The sequence below is a fragment of the Loxodonta africana genome, chromosome 7 (assembly GCF_030014295.1).
Source record: "Loxodonta africana isolate mLoxAfr1 chromosome 7, mLoxAfr1.hap2, whole genome shotgun sequence".
NCBI lineage: Eukaryota > Metazoa > Chordata > Mammalia > Proboscidea > Elephantidae > Loxodonta > Loxodonta africana.
The window spans coordinates 55,510,399-55,529,031 of record NC_087348.1 but is presented as its reverse complement, the minus strand read 5'-3'; the positions used below and the strand labels follow the sequence as shown (position 1 = coordinate 55,529,031).

Sequence of the window (18,633 nt, the reverse complement as noted above, 5' to 3'; positions counted from 1 at the left end):
AGAAACAGAAGAAATATTTAAAGTAATAATGGCTGAGAATTTTAGAATTTTAGAAAATTAATGAAATACCAAACCATAGGTCCAGGAAGTTCAGAGAACACTGAGCAGGATAAATTTTGCACCTAGGCATATCATAATCAAGTGGTAGAAAATCAAACACAGAGAGAAAATCATGAAAGACGCCAGAAGACAAAAATAAACCTTATCAGTAAGGGAATAGAGTTAACATCAGATTTCTCTTCAAAAATAATGGAAGCAAAGAGGGTGGTATGAGATATTTAGCGTTGAAAGGAAAAAACTAAGATGAAACACCATCCACCTAAAATTGTTTATCCAGTGAAATTATACTTCAAAAGTGAAGGAGAAATAAGGGCTGTCTCAAACAAAAATTGAGAGAATTTATCACCAGTATACCTTCCTTGTTTTTTTTTATCTTCCTTGTAAGAAATAATTAAATAAGTTCTTCAAAGAGAAGAAAAATGATATAGATCAGAAACTTGGATCTACATAAAGAGTGTTATACAGGGAATAAATGAAGGTAAGATATTTTATTTTTCTTATTCTTAATTGTTCTAACAGATAAAAGCTTGTTCAAAAGAATAATAACAATGTATTTAATGATTATACCTTATGAGTAAATGTATGACAACAATGTTATAAGTGATGGGATGGAGGAATTGGGGATACTCTGTTACAAGGTAGCTGTACTACCTGTGAAGTGGTATAGTGTTATTTCAAAGTGGACTTAGATAAGGTATAAATGTATATTCCAAACTCTAGGGCAACTACTGATTTTTTTTTAAAAGTAATATAATTGCTAAGAGAAGAGACAAAAAGGAATCATACAAAATGCTTCATTAAAATGAGAGAAGGCATCAAAAGCATGGGAGACCAAAAAAGAATAAAAGAAGCAGAGAATAAAGGAAATGAATAGAAAATTGTTACGAATATTACAGACATAATCACTTTAAATCTGAATGGTCTAAATACACTAAAAGACAGAGACTGTCAGAGTGGATAAAAAAACAAGACATCATATATGTTGTCTATAAAAAACACACTTTAAATGTAAAAATACAGATATATTAAAAGGAAAGGATGGGAAAAGATATACTGCTAACATCAATCGAAAAAAATTTAGAGTAGCTATAATAATTTTAGGGTAAGGAAAATTATTAGGAATAAACAGGGGCATTACATAACGACAAAGGGGTCAATTCTCTTAAGAACACGTAACAACAGACCTAATATTCAAGGCAGAAACTGATAGAACTGCAAGGAGAAATAGACAAATCCATTATTATTCTTAGAGACTTCAACATCCCTCTATCAGTAATTGACAAATTCAGCAGGCAGAAAAATCAGTAAGAACATAATTGAACTGAACTGTACCATCAATCAGCTGGCTATAACTGACATTTATAGAATACATCATCCACCGATAACAGGAGTCTTCTCCAGCTCACGTGGAAAATTCACCAAGATAGATTACATCCTGGGCCATAAAACACACCATGAGAAATTTAAAAAAACAGAAATCATACAAAGTATGCTTTCAGACTCCAACGGAATTAAACCAGAAATGTCTAACAGAAAGCCAGCTAGAAAAATCCCAAAATATCTGGAGATTAAACAACACACTTCTAAATAACACATGGGTCAAAGAAGAAGTCTCAAAAGAAATTAAAAACATATTCTGAACCAAATGAACTAAATAAAAATAAAAATACAACTTACTAAAATTTGTGGGATGCAGTAAAAGCAGTATTTGGAGGAAAACTTATAACACTGAATGCATATATTAGAAAAGAAAAAGAGCTAAAATCAACAACAGAAGCTTCTACCATAGGAAACTAGAAAAAGAGGAGCAAATTAAATACAAAGTAAGCAGAAGAAAAGAAGTAACAAAAATTAGAGAAGAAATTAATGAAATTTAAAGCAAAATCAACAGAGAAAATCAACAAAACCACAAGCTAGTTCTTTGAGAAGATCAAGAAAATTGATAAACCCTTTAGATTAACCAAGCAAAAAAGATGACGTAAATTACTAATATCAGAAAGGAAAGAGAGACCATCACTACTGATTCTATAGATGTTAAAAGGATAGCAAAGGAATATTATAAACAACTTTATGGCCCAAACTGGATTGTTTATATGAAATGGACCAATCCCTTGAAAAACAGAATCTACACCAAAAGTCACCCAAGGAGAAATAAATAATCTGAATAGGCCTCTATCTAATAAAGAAATTCAATCAATAATTAATAACCTTCCAAAACAGAAAGTACCAGGCCTAGATGGTTTCACCAGTGAATTCTACCAAACCTCAAAGGAAGAAATTAGGCCAACTCTCTATTCTCTTACAGAAAATAGGAACAAATGAAATAGTTCTTAAGTCACTACATGTGGTTAGCATTACCCTAATATCAAAACCAGACAAAGACATTATAAGAAAACTACAGACCAATGTCTCTTATAAACATAGATACAAAAATCCTCTACAAAATATTGGCTAATCAAATCCAATAAAAAGAACTGTACACCACAACCAACTGAGATTTATCCTAAGTATTTTTTTTATGTAAAGCTGGTTCAACGCTCAAAAATCAATTTAGGTAACCCATCACATCAACAGCCTAAAACAGAAAAATCATATAATCATATCAACAGATGCAGAAAGAACATCTGAAAACAAAACAAAACAAAAACAAAAAATGACAGCCAGTCCTGATAAAAACTCTCAGCAAACTAGGAATAGAGGGGAACTTAACTTGATAAAGAGCAGTTATGAAAAACCTACCCCTAACATTATACTTTTGTGGTAGGAAATTAAATGCCTTGATCAAGATCAGGAACAAGGCAAAGATGTCCCTTCTCACCATTCTTATTCAACACTGCAATTAGATTAAAAAAAAAAAAAAGGAAATAAAAGGTACACAGATTGGGAAGGAAGAAATAGTCTTTTGCTTGCAGATAACATGATTGTCTATACAGAATTAAAAAACGCAATGGGAATGCAAAAGAGTATGTACAGGCAGAGGAGCTATAAAGGAAAGGTTTCACAATATGGGATGGACGGAGAGGAAGCAGCATTTAAGACTGAGAGAAAAGCTTGCAAGAAGCACAAAGCATGTTTAAGGGAAGTCTGGGACACTAAGTGCTGGAGTTTCATATTGGACTTCAGGAGCCTTTGAAGGCTCTCCTAAGGGGTCTGAACGTTATTAGGAAGTTCACTTTGGTGGCAGTGTGAAGGCAGGACTGCAGAGGGGAGAAACAAGAGATATGGAAACTAGCTTAGCTGTCACTATAATTATTCATTTCTTAAATCAAATTCTCTAAAAATGTTTTAAAATAAATTAACAAACACCACTCTTTTCTCTCTATGCTTTACTCTCTCAATACAACTACTGGCAATTTCATGTGATCTCTTAGGTAGAGGGGGTTTATATTTACTTTTTAGCTTTTAAAAATATTTCACAGATGGTTCCGTTAAATAAAGAGACTAGATAATTTATCATTAATGACTTAAAAATTTCTCTGTTAAAAAATGGGCAGGCCTTTTGGGGTGATCCTTTGATGTGCTATATCAGGAGTCTTGAATGATCTTACCCACAGGAACTAATTTATCAAAAGCCGAAGACTGCAAATGTTGAAAGATTTACAGAGCTCTTTTTTTTTTTTTTACGTTAGTGTAAAAAGCAGAATGTGGTATTTAGCAAACATGAGTCACAGGCTGCAAAGCAGCGTTCATGATAGGGAGACACTGATGAATGGGATTAGATCTAACTGAGGTTTGGGACAAAATGATGGCAGGGATTTTTCTTTTTCTAGCATTCATGTGGATACGTACGTGAAGAGGTATTCTGGGAAACTATGCTAAATTAAAATTAGTTGGCAAAGTTATAAAGTAAATCAAGCATTAATATATGCATTTCAATAAACATTTCCTGGCTACAAATGGTTGATACAATTACTGTACTAATCATAAATCTCATTTTTTTTAACAGCCTTGTGACTCATGAAATTCATAGTTGAAAATGATACTGGTGAATTTTCACTATTCAATAAATGTGTAATCTTAAGGTACCACTAAATTAACCAAAACTAATTAACATTTTTAAATGCATTCACGAGACACTATTGTAGTTATTGTAATATTACAATAATACCTCTATAGATAGAATTGGTTATATACAAATATTACAAAGAGGGACTACATTTTCCCATGTATTAAAGAATTGTCATAGTCCTTCAAAATAATTCAACACCTTGAGTAATAAATCAACCTTAACCTTTTGATACTTGTCTCTGTGGGAAATAGCAGACACCATGTCTTCCTCTAAGTTGGTCTCATTTTCCCACTATTTATTCATGCTTATTTAAGGTAGAAAAAAAGACAAAGAGCCTTTCATTTACAGTGATATTTGCAGTTATAGATGAATAACTGAACAATGTCTCATGTACATGGAGACTAAGGGTCAAACGAAATGTGTTTAGGGCTATGAATTCTGTAGTCTATTGATAACGATTAAAATCTGTTGCCCAAAGCTTCATATAACAAGATTAAAACAAGGGATTAGTCTAGAGATTTCCCAATTTTTACATGGAATTTCATTGTATTCAAGTAATTTTAGGGGAAACCTACATTTATGTTGGAACTCTATATTCAATTAGAATATCTGTACTGTGCGAGACTGGTTCTATTAACATGGTTTCTTTTACTGTTCTTTTAGATCAAACGACTGACGAGGGGTGCAAAATTTTAAAAAGGAAAGGTTAGAGACTTATTAATGTGAGTTTCCAGGTGGATAATGAGGAAATCTTGACTTTTCACTTAATGTCAGAAATTTAATCTGTTCTATAAATAAACCTTATGCCAGTAACCCCACCCTGCACAACGCTCAGTGAATACTCTTTCTGTTTTCTAGACCCAAAAAAGGAGTATGTTTTACTCCAAGTCAATAGACATGTAGTTCAGAGGTAAACACTTCAAGCCAAATAAATATCTATCAAAAAATTTAAAAGTATTAGAATTGGCAAAGTATGCTATTCAGTATAATATTCTTTGTACTTCCATGTTTGAAAATTATTTGCTAGAAATTAACAATACTGTAACACCAAAAGCTGGTGAGACTGAAAGGAGAAGTAGCTCATTTTTTTACACTGCTGCTAAGTTTTAAAATGGGTATAATTATCCAGGGGAGGAAGGTATTCATCAATATTTATAGCAAACTTTTAAAAATACGTGTATTTTTTGAGCCAGAAATTCTACTTCTAAAAATTTATCATAAGGATGATCAGATATGAGCACCAGGATAAACATATACATGTTTAATGAAATGTTATTTATAATAAGATCTATGGAACAACTTAAATCCCCAACAAGAAAGTAGAGATTAACTATGTTAATCCCATCAGGTCCCTGGGTGGTGCAATGAGTAGCTCTGCTACTCAATGAAAGGTTGGTGGTTCGAGTTCACAAAGAGGCACCTTGGAAGAAAATCTGAAATGTCAGCCACTGTAAATCCTATGGAGTATACTTCTAGACATATATGGCCTTGCCATGAGTCAAAATTAATTTCACTGCAGTAGGTCTTTAAATCTCATCAGACTTTTAAAAGCCCTGTGTGTGTGTGTGTGTACACTTGATCTTGTAAATACTCTTTAAATGTTCCTATACCATTTAGAAGTTTTGAAATTTATTGACAAAACTACTAGATAATATCTGTGAGAGTATAAGAAAAAAAAAATCAGTGACGCATATGTAAGCTTAATCTGAAGATCACATATTAGGCTAATGTTTTGCATAAATTGAATCTCTTCTATGAGTTTTGCTAAGACTACCATTTATAATTCTAGTACTGTATATTATCTGGGTATTGCTTTATCTCTTTAGAAATGTAAACAAATTATGCTATTTATACTTTGTTTTTTTGGTTTTATGACCTGCTTCAAGACTAAGAACAGTAAATATTTAAGTGAACTCACTTATATACACCTTGGCTTTTTATTCAGAATGCATACAACACACATAATTCATAGAATGGATGAGACATATTGTGCAAATAATCTCTGAAATCATTTGAACAAAACATTAAAATAACAAACCAAAAACAAAGCATAAAACAAAATCCACATACTAGTTCTGATATGTTCTCAAAAGAAAATACATATTTACAAATGTAACATGGCTTCAATGGTTTTTCATTCCGGGAATGTTATGAAAAGGAATTAAGAGTTAAATAAATGTTTTCATTGTTGACAAATATAGTCTACGCAATTATGTTGTACCTGAAATTTTCAATAAGAAATAATGACCATCATGCATGAGTAGTGGTATTTCTCAATCTTGGTATAAAAACACTATTTCCTCTTCAACACCTTGAATATAAAGAATCAAGGTCCAAAAGGTATGAGAGATTCTGAATAAATTTCAACTTTTACTTTCAAAGATCTCTGCTAGGTTAGGTCTAAATGACTAATATGTGTGTCTGTGTTTATGTATATATGTGTGTGTATATATACATACAGAGAGAGAGAGAGAATCTACCGAACTTTCCTGTCATCTTAATGTAAAAATACAATATAGGGGACTTTTGCTAAATAATTGAAACCTAAGTAATTCTGACCAATCTCCCTATTGGCAGCAACTAAAAATTCTGGACAAAATATTTTTTGAAAAACAACATTTGCTTGAAGACACTGGAAAACTAAAAAGATCGTCAAGAATTACTCGGTAGTTTCAGGAGGAAGTTGGATGCTCAAGAAGTTAATCTCTGCATTTATAGCTGCTTTTCCCTAGAGGTGGTCTGCTGATGCTGGAGGAGGTAGAAAAAAGCTTAATAACATTTTTAAGAGCCTCGTGGGACTGGGGTGCTAGTACTGGAATCTTAGGGTCCGCTAAAAGGAGTCCTTCACAAGCTCTTCTCAGTTAAGTTGGGAGCCAGGAGATGTACCCTAAGAGTACATCGGAAGTAAGCAGGCTTGTGAAGAATCTCAAGTTCAGTTTCAAATCATTTTAATCTTCAAAGTTGTACTGAGTTGATCTCAGATTGATAGTTGCACCAGGAGCCTAGAAGAAGCAAATCTAAATCCTCTCTGAAGGAAGATGTCATCATCAGAAGCCTCTAATTATTTCTATAAACAATTTTGCAAATAGATGTCTCGTATAAAAACAAATTAGCATATACATGTTAGGCATGTTAGAAAATGAATTTCAAAGGAAAGAAAACCAACAGAAACAAACAATAGAAACAGGCCCAGAGGGTTCCAGACTTTAGAGTTCTCAGACATGGACTTTAAAATAATTACATTGTGTTCAATGAGAATTTTGCAAATGAATGAAAAGCATAGGAATCAAATGGAAATTCTAGAGCTGAAATTAAGAACTTGATAGATTTAAGAACAATTTGATACAGAAAAAGGAAACACATACAAAAGAAAAAGTAAACAGAGAATATGAGAAAAGACTATCCAGGAACAGACAAAAGGATACAAAACAGAGGAAACAGTAAAAAGGGCATAGACGATTCAATCAAAGGTACCATGCAATATAATTGGAATTCCTTTGGAAGTAGAGGGAAGAGCAAAAGTGCAGAAGCGATATTTGAAGAGAAAATGATGAAGAGCTTTCCAAAACTAATGAAAGGTATCTAGATACAAATTTAGAAAGTCCTATGAATCCAAGAGAAGTAAAAATAAAAACTGAAGACTGAAAGAGTAGAATGTCCTCCTACCTCCATGACGTCTATGCCCTAAATCTTGCATCCTGTGACTCTATTTCATGGCAACAGAGATCTTGCATATGTACTTTAGATTATAAAATTTAAATTAGGGAGATTATCTTGGATTATCTGGGGGGGGCCAACGTAACCACCCCACTAGAAACCAAGCTTATTGCCATCAGTCAATTCTGACTCATAGCAATCCTACAGGACAGAGTAGAACTGCCCCATAGGGTTTCAAGGGCTATAATCTTTATGGAAGCAGACTGCCACATCTTTCTCCCTTGGAGCAACTAACTGATGGGTTCACACTGCTGACCTTTTGGTTAGCAGCCAAGCACTTAACCACTGCACCATCAGGGATCTTTAATCTAATCACATGAGTCCTTAAAAGCAAGGAACTTTCTCTAACTGAAGGCAGGAGACATGAGGCGGGGATAGGGAGTGATGGTCAGGGAGATCTGAAGCATGAGAAGGATTCTACCTGCCTTTACTGGCTTTGAAGATAAAGGGAGTCACAAGCCACAAACCAGGGAATATGGGTGGCCCCTAGAAACTGAGAATGACCCTTGGCCAATAGCAAGCAAAAAACAAGGACCTCAGCTCTACAGAGGCATGAAACTGAATTCTGCAAGAACCAGAATGAGGCCTGGATGCAGATTTTCCCCCAGAATCTCCAGATAAGATCCCCAGCTGGTCGACACCTTGATTTTGGCCTTGTGAAACTCTAAGCAAAGTAACTAGGTGAGCCTGCTGGACTTCAGACCTACAAATCTGTGAGATAAAAAGTTGGTTCTGTTTTAGGCCGCTATGTTTGTGTTAATTTGTTATGGCAATAATACAAAACTAAAATGGAAAAATCCATCCATAGCTATAGTAGGAGTTTTTATTAGCTCTTTTCAGTAACTGAGAGAGCATGCATATAAAAATAAACCAGTAAGGGTAAGATTTAAAGAACATAATTAAACCATTTGACCTAACAGACTTATACAGAATATTGTAACCAACAGCAGCAAAATACACATTTTTTAAAAGCATACAAGAAACATTCACAGCAACTAACTGTATGCTAGAGGGCAGTGGTGGTTCAATGGTACAATTCTCACGATCTATGTGGGAGACCCAGGTTTGATTCCTGGCCAACGCACCTCAAGTGCAGCTACCACTTGTCTGTCAGTGGAGGCCTGTGTGTTGCTGTGATGCTGAACAGGTTTCAGTGGAGCTTCTAGCTTAAACAGACTAGGAAGAAAAGTCTGGCAATCTACTTCTGAAAATCAGCCAATGAAAACCCTGTGGATCACAATGGTGCAATCCCGTTGTGCATGCCAACTTGATGGCAGCTATCAACAACTATATGCTGGGCATAAAGCAAGTCTCCACAAATTTCAGAGTATTAAAATAGCACAGGATACACTCTCTAACTACAATTCAGTTAAGTCGGAAATCAATAACATAAAGACAGGAAATTGCCATACCTTTTGAAATTAAGAAATACTACATGGGTCAAAGAAGAAACTACAATGAAAATAAAAAAATATTTTGAAATGAATGATAACGAAAACTACTATATATCAAAACTTGTAGGATAAAGCAAAAGCTATGTTTAGAGCTAAATCTACGGCCATAAATGCATAAATTAAAAACAGGCTGAAAATTAAGGAACAAAGAATTCATCTTAAGCAACATAAACCCAATAAAAGTAGAAGGAAAAAATAAAAGTAAGGATGAGAGCAGAAACAATGACACAGAAAACAAACATCCAAGAGAGAAAAATGACAAAGCAATTATTTGAGTGACAGTTCTGAGAGGGAGAGACCATACCCAAAAGAAATAAAAGCAAAAACACAAATCTATACAACTATGCCTCACCTCCCCTTAAAATCCACTGATGAAACATCAATGCTAGAAAACAGCAATGGTTACCAACATCAGAAACTGGGTTATTTTTGGTAGATGAAAAACAGATGGGATCAGATTAATGGGAAAACTACAGAGAAAAACCATGACTCCAGCTGTAAACTGCTTTCCCCCAATCTCTAACCTTAGAAATAAAGAATGAGGAATAGGCTATGAGGTGACTGTCAATGATAATTAGTAGGTTGCCTGCTTAATAGATGACTGTGGTGGTGCACTCCAAGTTTAAACTCTAAACAAAATAAAGACCACCTAGCATCAGCATTGGAGACAAAGAAGAGTATTGGTAACATGCAGACTTCCAGAAAGCAGACAGACAAGACATACACACACACGTGCACGCACGCACACACACACACACACAAAATGTGGTGATGGAGGAGTGGAGTAGGACAGTTACAACCAGAAGTACTCTACCCTTGAAAAAAAGCATTTCTTTTGCAAATGTAAGGCACTGCCTCATGGCCTCCCTGCATGCACCTGAAAGGGAAACCCAGAGACAGTATGCTCATTCAGGAAGGAGACTAGTTGAAGAAACTGAACAGCAACCAATCATAATCAGTCTAGACTTATTAACCCATACATACGACAACGAAGTTTTACTAGACATTTAAAAACCAGGTGCTTGAAAGCCAAGGATGCAGAAAAAAGAAGATAAAATGAAGAAAGAGGAAACTTAAAACAACAAAAAAAAAAACTTAAAAAAAATCTCAACTAATATTCTGAGAGAATACATTCCCATTCAAAGGAAGTAATCAGAAAATAAAGTAATTGAAAGACAAGCAATTGTAAATTTAAAGAGCACCTCCTGAAATAAAAATTTAAAAAACTCAGCAGAAGGCCAAAATAATAGACACAACTGTAGTACAAAACTGATAATCTGGATGGTAAAGTTAGGGAAAAAAACAAAAAAACTCTCAACTATTTAAAAATTAAAGAAAAGCACAGGCAAATATTTTTACAATGTTGTGATAGGAAAGGCCTTCCTAAGACAGGTACAAAGTCTAGACCCATAAGGAAAGCAATTCAAGTTGACTTCTCTTGAGGCCACTTTAGGTAATTCAAACTTTGCTGAGAAATTGGGTATTTCTCACTAAATATTTCAATTTTGTTGTGACACTGATGCTACTGGTATTTCATCTCTTTCATCATTCCCAATGTGTGCTTTGCTCTTAATTTTCCCTAAATAGGCTCAGAAACTTTTTGCTGATGTTGTTTCTTCTTATTTGCCTTTGCAAAGAACTACTAGATTTTGGATTTATTTGTTCTTTCTATAATTTTTAAATTTCTATATTATTTTTCTTTCATGTTATTCCTTCTTCTTAGCTTCTCTTGGTTTTTTTTTTTTGTTCTTTCTGAAATGTGCTAAAATGAATAATAGGTTTCTTAATATTTTTTCAAATTTCTTGTTTAATAATGAATAAATTTAAAACCATAAGTTTTTCCTTGACTGTAGATTTTGCTGCTCTTTTTCACTGTTTTCTACATCATCTGTTATTGCACTTTTGATTTTGTTTTTGATTAGAGATTTCCTAGAAATGTGATTCTTAATTTTAAAACAGGTATGATTTTGGTCACATCTTAATTTGGTCACAATTTAGTTTAATTAGATTATGAATAAACCATGTAGCCTGTAAAAATCTCTACAGAGGGATAAAAAGGAAGAAATGTGGAAAAGAATATAATTAAACAAATAATAGAAAAATATTTCCCTGAATTCAAGGAAAACTTGAACTTACGGAATTAAAATCCTCACCCATTCCAGACAGGATTAATGAGACCAACTCACAGGCATAGCTTAATAAAATGATTGTTATTTTGATTAATTATGATCAATGTATATATACATACATATTATTTCGTGAAGGATTTAAATTTCTATGCCTATCTATTAAATCAATTTTAAGTAAAATTAGTTCCTTTAAATTTACTGCTTCCTATTAAAAAAAAAAATATTAGATTGTTTCAATTCTTAAAGATATATATTGCAATCTAGTATAATTGTATTTTTTGGTCTTTCTCCTTGCATTTTTAAATTATTGCTTTATGTATTTAGTTGTTATGTTATTTGGTACATATAAGTTTATGAATATATCTTACTGAATTTTGTGCTTTTTTTCACTTTTCAATGCCTCTCTTCATCCTGTTCCGTGTTTTTAACTTTAAATTTTACCTTAATAGAAATTTATTTTGTCATTCTTGGTTTCTTTTTGTTTGCACTTGCCTGACGTATCTGTGTCTATCATTTTATTTCAAACCTTAAAATAAAAATCTTCATTTTAAATGTTGTTTCTTGAAAATAGTATATATTAGGCTTTTGCTTTCTAACCCAGTAAGATGGCTTGTCTTTTAATTAGGAAATTAAAAACATGTATATTTAAAGTCATAACTGAAATACCTGACTTGTTTCCATTTCTATGCTACTTGCTATCACTCTCCTTTCTTGTTTCACTTTAAATTTTTTTGTTTTGTTTTTCAGGTTTAATCAAGTTGTTATTTATTAATTTTTATCCCTTTTGTAATTTGGAAGTTCTGCTATCCCATTTATTACCCTTTACTCCTAAGCAGAATTATAGTTCCCTATTATTATTTTTTATTATTATTTTAATTATTATTTTTTTATTATTTTAACTGGAAAACAAATTTCCTTAAGTGAATCTTTCCCTACTAGCTTACTTTCTCTCCAATTCAACAAAGAAGAGGTCTAAGAATATGTCGCCTCCCATCTCTTCTCTCAAGATGAGTTTCTGGAATGACTTTATATTCCTCTTTTCCTCCTCTATCCCCAACTCCTGAAGTGTGATGATACAGTTTATTTATTATTAACTTTTTAATGGCTGACTTTCAGAAGTAGATCACCAGGCCTTTCTTCCAAAGTACCTCTGGGTGGACTCGAACCTCCAACCTTTTGGTTAGCAGTTGAACGTGCAAATCATCTGCATCACCAGGTACTCCTGATAATACAGTTATAGAATTAAGATTACACTCTTATAAGAATTTCCCTTAGGTATTCCTTCTGTTTTAGACGTTCTTATTCGGCCCTTATATTACACATTCTTAAAAAAAAAAAAAAAAACACTGCCATCGAGTCGTATATAATTATCCATTTAGATTTTTATCTATTTATAATACACAGACAATAAATCTATGGAGCTCTGGTGGCACAGCGATTAAGCATTTGGCTGTTAACCAAGAGGCTGGGAGTTCGAATCTACCAGGTGCCCCTTGGAAAGCCTATGGGGCAGTTCCTCTCCGTCTTATAGGGTTGCTAAGAGTCAGAATTGACTTGACGGCAACGGGTTTGATTTTTTGGTTTTATACATAGCAAGGTTTACTGCTAACCATTACAATGTCTTCATTTCTTGATCCTGCTCCACTCCCTCCCAAATCTTGAAGTTACTATTTGGATCATTTATTGTTTGATTAATCTTTTTGTGGGTATTTTCTTCATATTAGGCTCATGGATATCTGTCTTCCCCACTGGCTTTATTTCCTTGGATAGGTTTTCTTTTGGTTCTCACTGAATTTTCTCTATCTGAAAGATGGCCTTACTGGAATTCAGGTCTTGTTATTGAAGATCCACTTATGATACTGAAGAGAAGTTTGACAGGATAGAGTTTTTTTGTTTTTGTTTTTTATTTATCCTCTGACCCCAGCAAATCTGCTTTAAGTAATATGGTACACATGCAGAAATGTGAATATACAAGCATGTTCTCTGATGCACTGTTTTTAACCATAAAATGGTATGTACAGTGCGATGTTTAGCAATAGAGCAATGGTTAAAGCATGGTATATTTTTCTCCGGATTCTCAAAACTGTTAAAATAATGAGGTAGATTCCTCATGTGCGTTTCCTAAAAATGTCCGTAATAAAGGAAAAAAAAGTTGCATAATGTGCTAGCATTCATGTATATTAGGCTTAACAAAAAGCTATAGTGTTAGATTGCCTAATACAAATATATATATATACTGCAAAGATAACCAAAATTCTAACAGCATTTATCCCTGAGTTAGGGCATAATATCGGGGCTCCTGGGTTAGTTAAAGAGGGCACTCTACCCCTTACATTATGCTCTGCTTTACTCCCTGAATTATTTTAAACCAAGATTAGATGTTAGCTTTGCAATTAAACTGTCCCATGCTCATTTCTATGACAGAGAGATATCAAGTGATCTATCAATAGAAAAATAGTAAATTCTATATTTTAATTGATCTTAACAACAGATTAGTATGTATTATATAGTACAATATTCTTAATTATAATCATCCACCTTAGTAGAGATTAAATTTTAAAGAAAGACGGGAAATAAAATGATTTCCATTAAAAACGGTTAAAGTAACTTTAGGGTTTTATTGCTGAAGTTATTTAGAATATCAGTGCACATTTGGTCACAGACCCCTGGAAGATACTAGTTAAATAAAATAATTCTGAAGCTAAGTTCCCAATTAATTCTTAGAAAACAGCCAAATCTATTAAAAGAAAAATAACTTGCTTTATAGGCTGGTACATAAAGAAGGCTACTCTTTAGAAACGTTATTATTTACTTGATAAAACAAAACCCATACTTACAACAAGTAGACTGAACTGGTCCAAGTTGTGGAAAGGTCATAAGAACAGAAACGTCTGGTAGGTCCTTTTGCTTTGGATACTCTGTAGTTTGGTCAGCCCAAGCCACCATTTTTTTCCTCTCAACTAAATGTTGAATCACTTTGAAGTCAGACTCAAAAGCAGCATTTGATAAGCCAGCTTCTTTTAATGCACAATATTGTTTTCTGAAGGCTGGAAGTAAAGCATTCAATACTCTATATACAGAAAGGGCCAAGAAAAAAGAGATAAAAACTAAATCTTAAATACATTATTGTATCTCTTCTAAGTATCACTCAAAGTACACGCAGATCATTAAAATGATTCACCACATATGTTTTCTTTTAGTTTTTTTTTTTTCAGTTGAACACTTCTACACATTTTTAAAATACTAAGACTAGAATGGAAAGAATCTGGGTAGAAATTACAAGAACTAGGCTCCAGTCTCAGCTTGTCCATTTTCACTTCTAACTGACCTTGGTCAAAGTGCAAACTGAAGTTTCCTCCTTTATAAAATGGTGGACAACTTGACAGTCATCGTCCTACTTATTTTAGAGGACCGTTTTGAAGACTAAATAGATTAAGAACATATAAAAGCTTTTTTGAAAAGGATAATGTACTTAAAAAATTAAAGATACTATTGTTATAATTATCATGGGATTGAAATGAAAAATATGCTATGTCAAATAATAAGACTCATATTTTAGCTAAGTAACAATAAAAGAAACAAGCAAAAAAAGAATAAAACCCAACTCTCCTTCAAGTTAACTCTTCATGACCTAAACCAATGGCTTTCAAAAAGGTATTCAAAGGAATTTTGAGGGAAGTTCTAGACAGGGATAGTAGATATGGGGAATGGTTAGAGAACTAGATCCCTGGCTTTAACTTAAAACCTTCTATATTCCCTGTCAATCAGAACAGTACTTAGTTTATCTTTTTATGTATTAGACCTCCATATAAGCTTTTACTGAAGAAATGAAGTCACAGTTAAACAACTGAAAACCTGTACACTGAACTAATGTTCTTAACTTTTTAGATCAAGGAAGATACCAAAATACACCAATGATCTTGAGACGATTCAGTCCTGGTATACCGAGGCAGTGTATATATGATGTTCCAGTTGATTTATATAGGAAAATAGAATCATTTGAAGTATGTATGGATACGTCAGCATCAAAAGAATAGTTAAGTATTAATTTTAACACAGGAGCAAATAAACATTTTTAATATCTAGTTGTCTTAAATATTTAGATACTAGTAATGATTAAGTGCTTGGCTGTTTACCAAAAGGTCAGCACTTCAAACTCACCATCTGCTCCATAGGAGAAAAGGCCTGGCGATTTGCTTCCATAAAGATTTAGTCTAGGAAACCTTATGGGGCAGTTCTACTCTGTCATATAGAGTTGCTATGAGTCAGAATTGACTTAATGACACACAGCAATGACAAAAACAACAAATAAATAGTAGTGACTTTTTTTGTGGGTGCAGGTACACCATTTAAGCCAGGTAGGTGACAAGTATATGGAAAAAAGTCATTAATGAGAAAGTCAGTAAGGACAATTATTTATTGAGCACCTACAATAATCTGGTACTGTGCAGAAAAGAGTTAACTCAGCAGGCCTGTGACTACTATCCTTAGAAAGGCCTGACTGCAAAGTTGGCTCTTGGCTAATGTCTGGAACCTTGGAATTGAGGAGGGTTCCCATCATTCCCAGAACTGAAGGAACGCCTCACTGTGCTTAAACTGTGGGTACAAATAATGCGGTTCATGCTGAACATCTGCCTCCCTTCTGGGAGCCTGGTAATTTTGGTATGTGCTAGGCAGAGGGTGTTTACATGATACCAGCCTGATACAAATCCGGGGCATTAGTTTCTAATCAGCTTTCCTGGTAGACAACATATCACCTGTGATGTCACACATGTTGCTGGGGGAATTAAGTGCATCTTACGTGACTCCACTGGGAAAAGACTCTTAGAAGCTTGTGTCAGTTTTTCTCCAGACTTTGCCCCACGTGCCTTTTCCTTTTGCTGATTTTCCTTTGTATCCATTTGCTATAAGTCATAGCTGTATGACTATATGCTGAGTGCTGTGAGGGCTCTTAGTGAATCATCAAACCTGGGGGGGTGGTTTTGGGGACATTGACACAGGTAATATATCATGTGGCTTATTCATGTCATTTAATCCTTTCAAAAGCTTTTTAAGTGTTATGGTCTATTTTTAAATATAAAGAAATTAAGGCTTAGCAATGTGAAATAATTTATGCAAGGTTACACTGTGTCATGGATTGAACTGTGTTGCCCCAAAATATCTGGAAGCTTGGCTAGGTCATGATTCCCTTGTATGATTGTCTACCATTTTATCTTCTGATGCGATTTCCCTATATGCTATAAAACCTTTCACTATGACGTAATATGATGGATTAGAGGCAGTTATATTGATGAGGTCTACAAGATTAGGTAGTGTATTAAGCCAATCTCTTTTGAGATATACAAGCAGCAAGACAGGGGGACCTCATATCACCAAGAAGCCTGTGCCGGGAGTAAAGCATGTCCTTTGGACCTGAGGTTCCCACAATAAGATGCTCCCAGACCGAGGGAAGACTGATGCATCTCAAGGACCTTCCTTCAGAGCTAACAGAGAGAGGAAGCCTTCCTCTGGAGCCAGTGCCCTGAATTTGGACTTCTAGCCCACTGGACTGTGAGAGAATAAACTTCTCTTTGTTAAAGCCATCAATTGTGGTATTTCCGTTGTAGCACCACTAGATGACTAAGATACACTAGTAATATATGCTAGAATTCAAACCCAAGACTGACTTTAAAACTCAAACTCTATCAGGCCATATTACAACTGTAAGGATCTGATTCCCCAATTTTCTAAATGAGTAAGAAAATTCTTTTTTCCCCCCATTCTTGAGGTAGAAATTTATCTTAAATGTATAAACGTATTCATTTGTTATAGCAAATATAGTGTGATTAAAATAAATCAATGTTTAATGACTATGGCTCTTGCAAGTTGTCTGATTGCTGGTAAATAAGCTTTCAGTGTCTGTCCTAGGTATAGATACAGAATGCATGGAGAGATTAGGCTGAGATTCTATGCACAGAAGAATACCTCCCTGAAATTTTTCTTTTAAAAATGGCTACCGCTAATATGGTTTCCTCTAAATCCAAGTATAAGACTCCATCTTACATACTTTGGACATGTTATCAGGAGGCATCAGTCCCTAGAGAAGGACGTCATGCTTGGTAATGTAGAGGGTCAATGAAAACAAGGAAGACCCTCGATGAGATGGATTGACACAGTGGTACAACAATGGGCTCAAACACAGCAACGTTTGTGAGGATGGCATGGGACAATGCAGTGTTTTGTCTTGTTGTACACAGGGTCATTGTGAGTTGGAACTGACTTGATGGCACCTAGCAACAACAACATGTTTTCTTCTAAATGAAAGTATAAAAATTAATTATCAGTTATTTGAGAACACAAGTAGAATATTAAGAAATTTTCGAGTTGCAGAAAGCTCTTAGAGAAATAAGTTTCTCATTTTTATAGAGCATGAAAATGAGGCCCAAGGAGTTGACTGATATATTCAAGGTGAAAAAATAAAAATAAAGCTTTACATTTTTAATACTATGTTTCAAAAATCAAACAACTAAGATGTTACAACTAAGCAAGTAAAAGGGGCATAAAAGAGCTATTATAGGATCACACAAAAATCTGGGATGTCTGATGTTAAAAAAATATACATTTTTTAAGAAACTTCAATTTAATGATAGCAAAAAATCATTCTGGAATTATGAATACTTAAACACTGCCTACTTAAAATTCAGCTGGGGTTGATAGTAATTATCTCTAAAATGGGGGTGGGCAACAAGAGGAAAAAAGTAGCAGACAGACACATTTTCATCGTATTATCTTTTGAATTTTGTATTATGTGGCATATAACATAAATAATAATTTTTCAAGAAAAAAATGCTTTCAAAACTATAAAGCATCGTAAAAATTAGTTGGAGCGAAAGAACCACATATACTCTCAACTTTTTTTTGCATGTTTTCTGATGCTGACAGACACTTAAAAAATAATGTAGCCCATACCAGAAACAAATAAACTTTTACTGATTTCAGAAAACTTCTATGCGTCAGAGTATCTTAGGTCTACGGGGCTAAAATCTGTGGAATAGGTAAAACCATTTACTTACATCTCAGTCTGCCTATACTGCTGTTCTTGAAGACTGGCTAGATCCATTGTGTGCTCAATTTGTGCCTTCAAATCTTTGGTTTGGAGGTGTAAATGGTGATGCTGAAGATCTTTATTGAGTTCCTGGGGAAAACAATACAAAATATACATCAGATTCTTTTAAAAATATTAAAATTCAAGGAAATTTTAATAGAATTTATTATACAGCGTTCA

The 18,633-nt window shown here is 33.9% G+C and overlaps 1 protein-coding gene across 4 annotated transcripts in view; it reads right to left on the bottom strand.

The window, feature by feature from the left end:
• The window catches only part of KIF18A (kinesin family member 18A), a 100,033-nt gene that overhangs the window by 26,854 nt on the left and 54,546 nt on the right, over positions 1-18,633 (bottom strand). For all 4 annotated transcript variants that reach the window (XM_023550768.2, XM_003412309.4, XM_023550770.2 and 1 more), the window contains 2 exons: positions 18,422-18,543; positions 14,207-14,439 (listed from right to left, as the gene is read on the bottom strand). In XM_023550768.2, the coding sequence (XP_023406536.1) occupies positions 14,207-14,439; positions 18,422-18,543 (355 nt within the window). The remainder of the gene's footprint in view (positions 1-14,206; positions 14,440-18,421; positions 18,544-18,633) is intronic.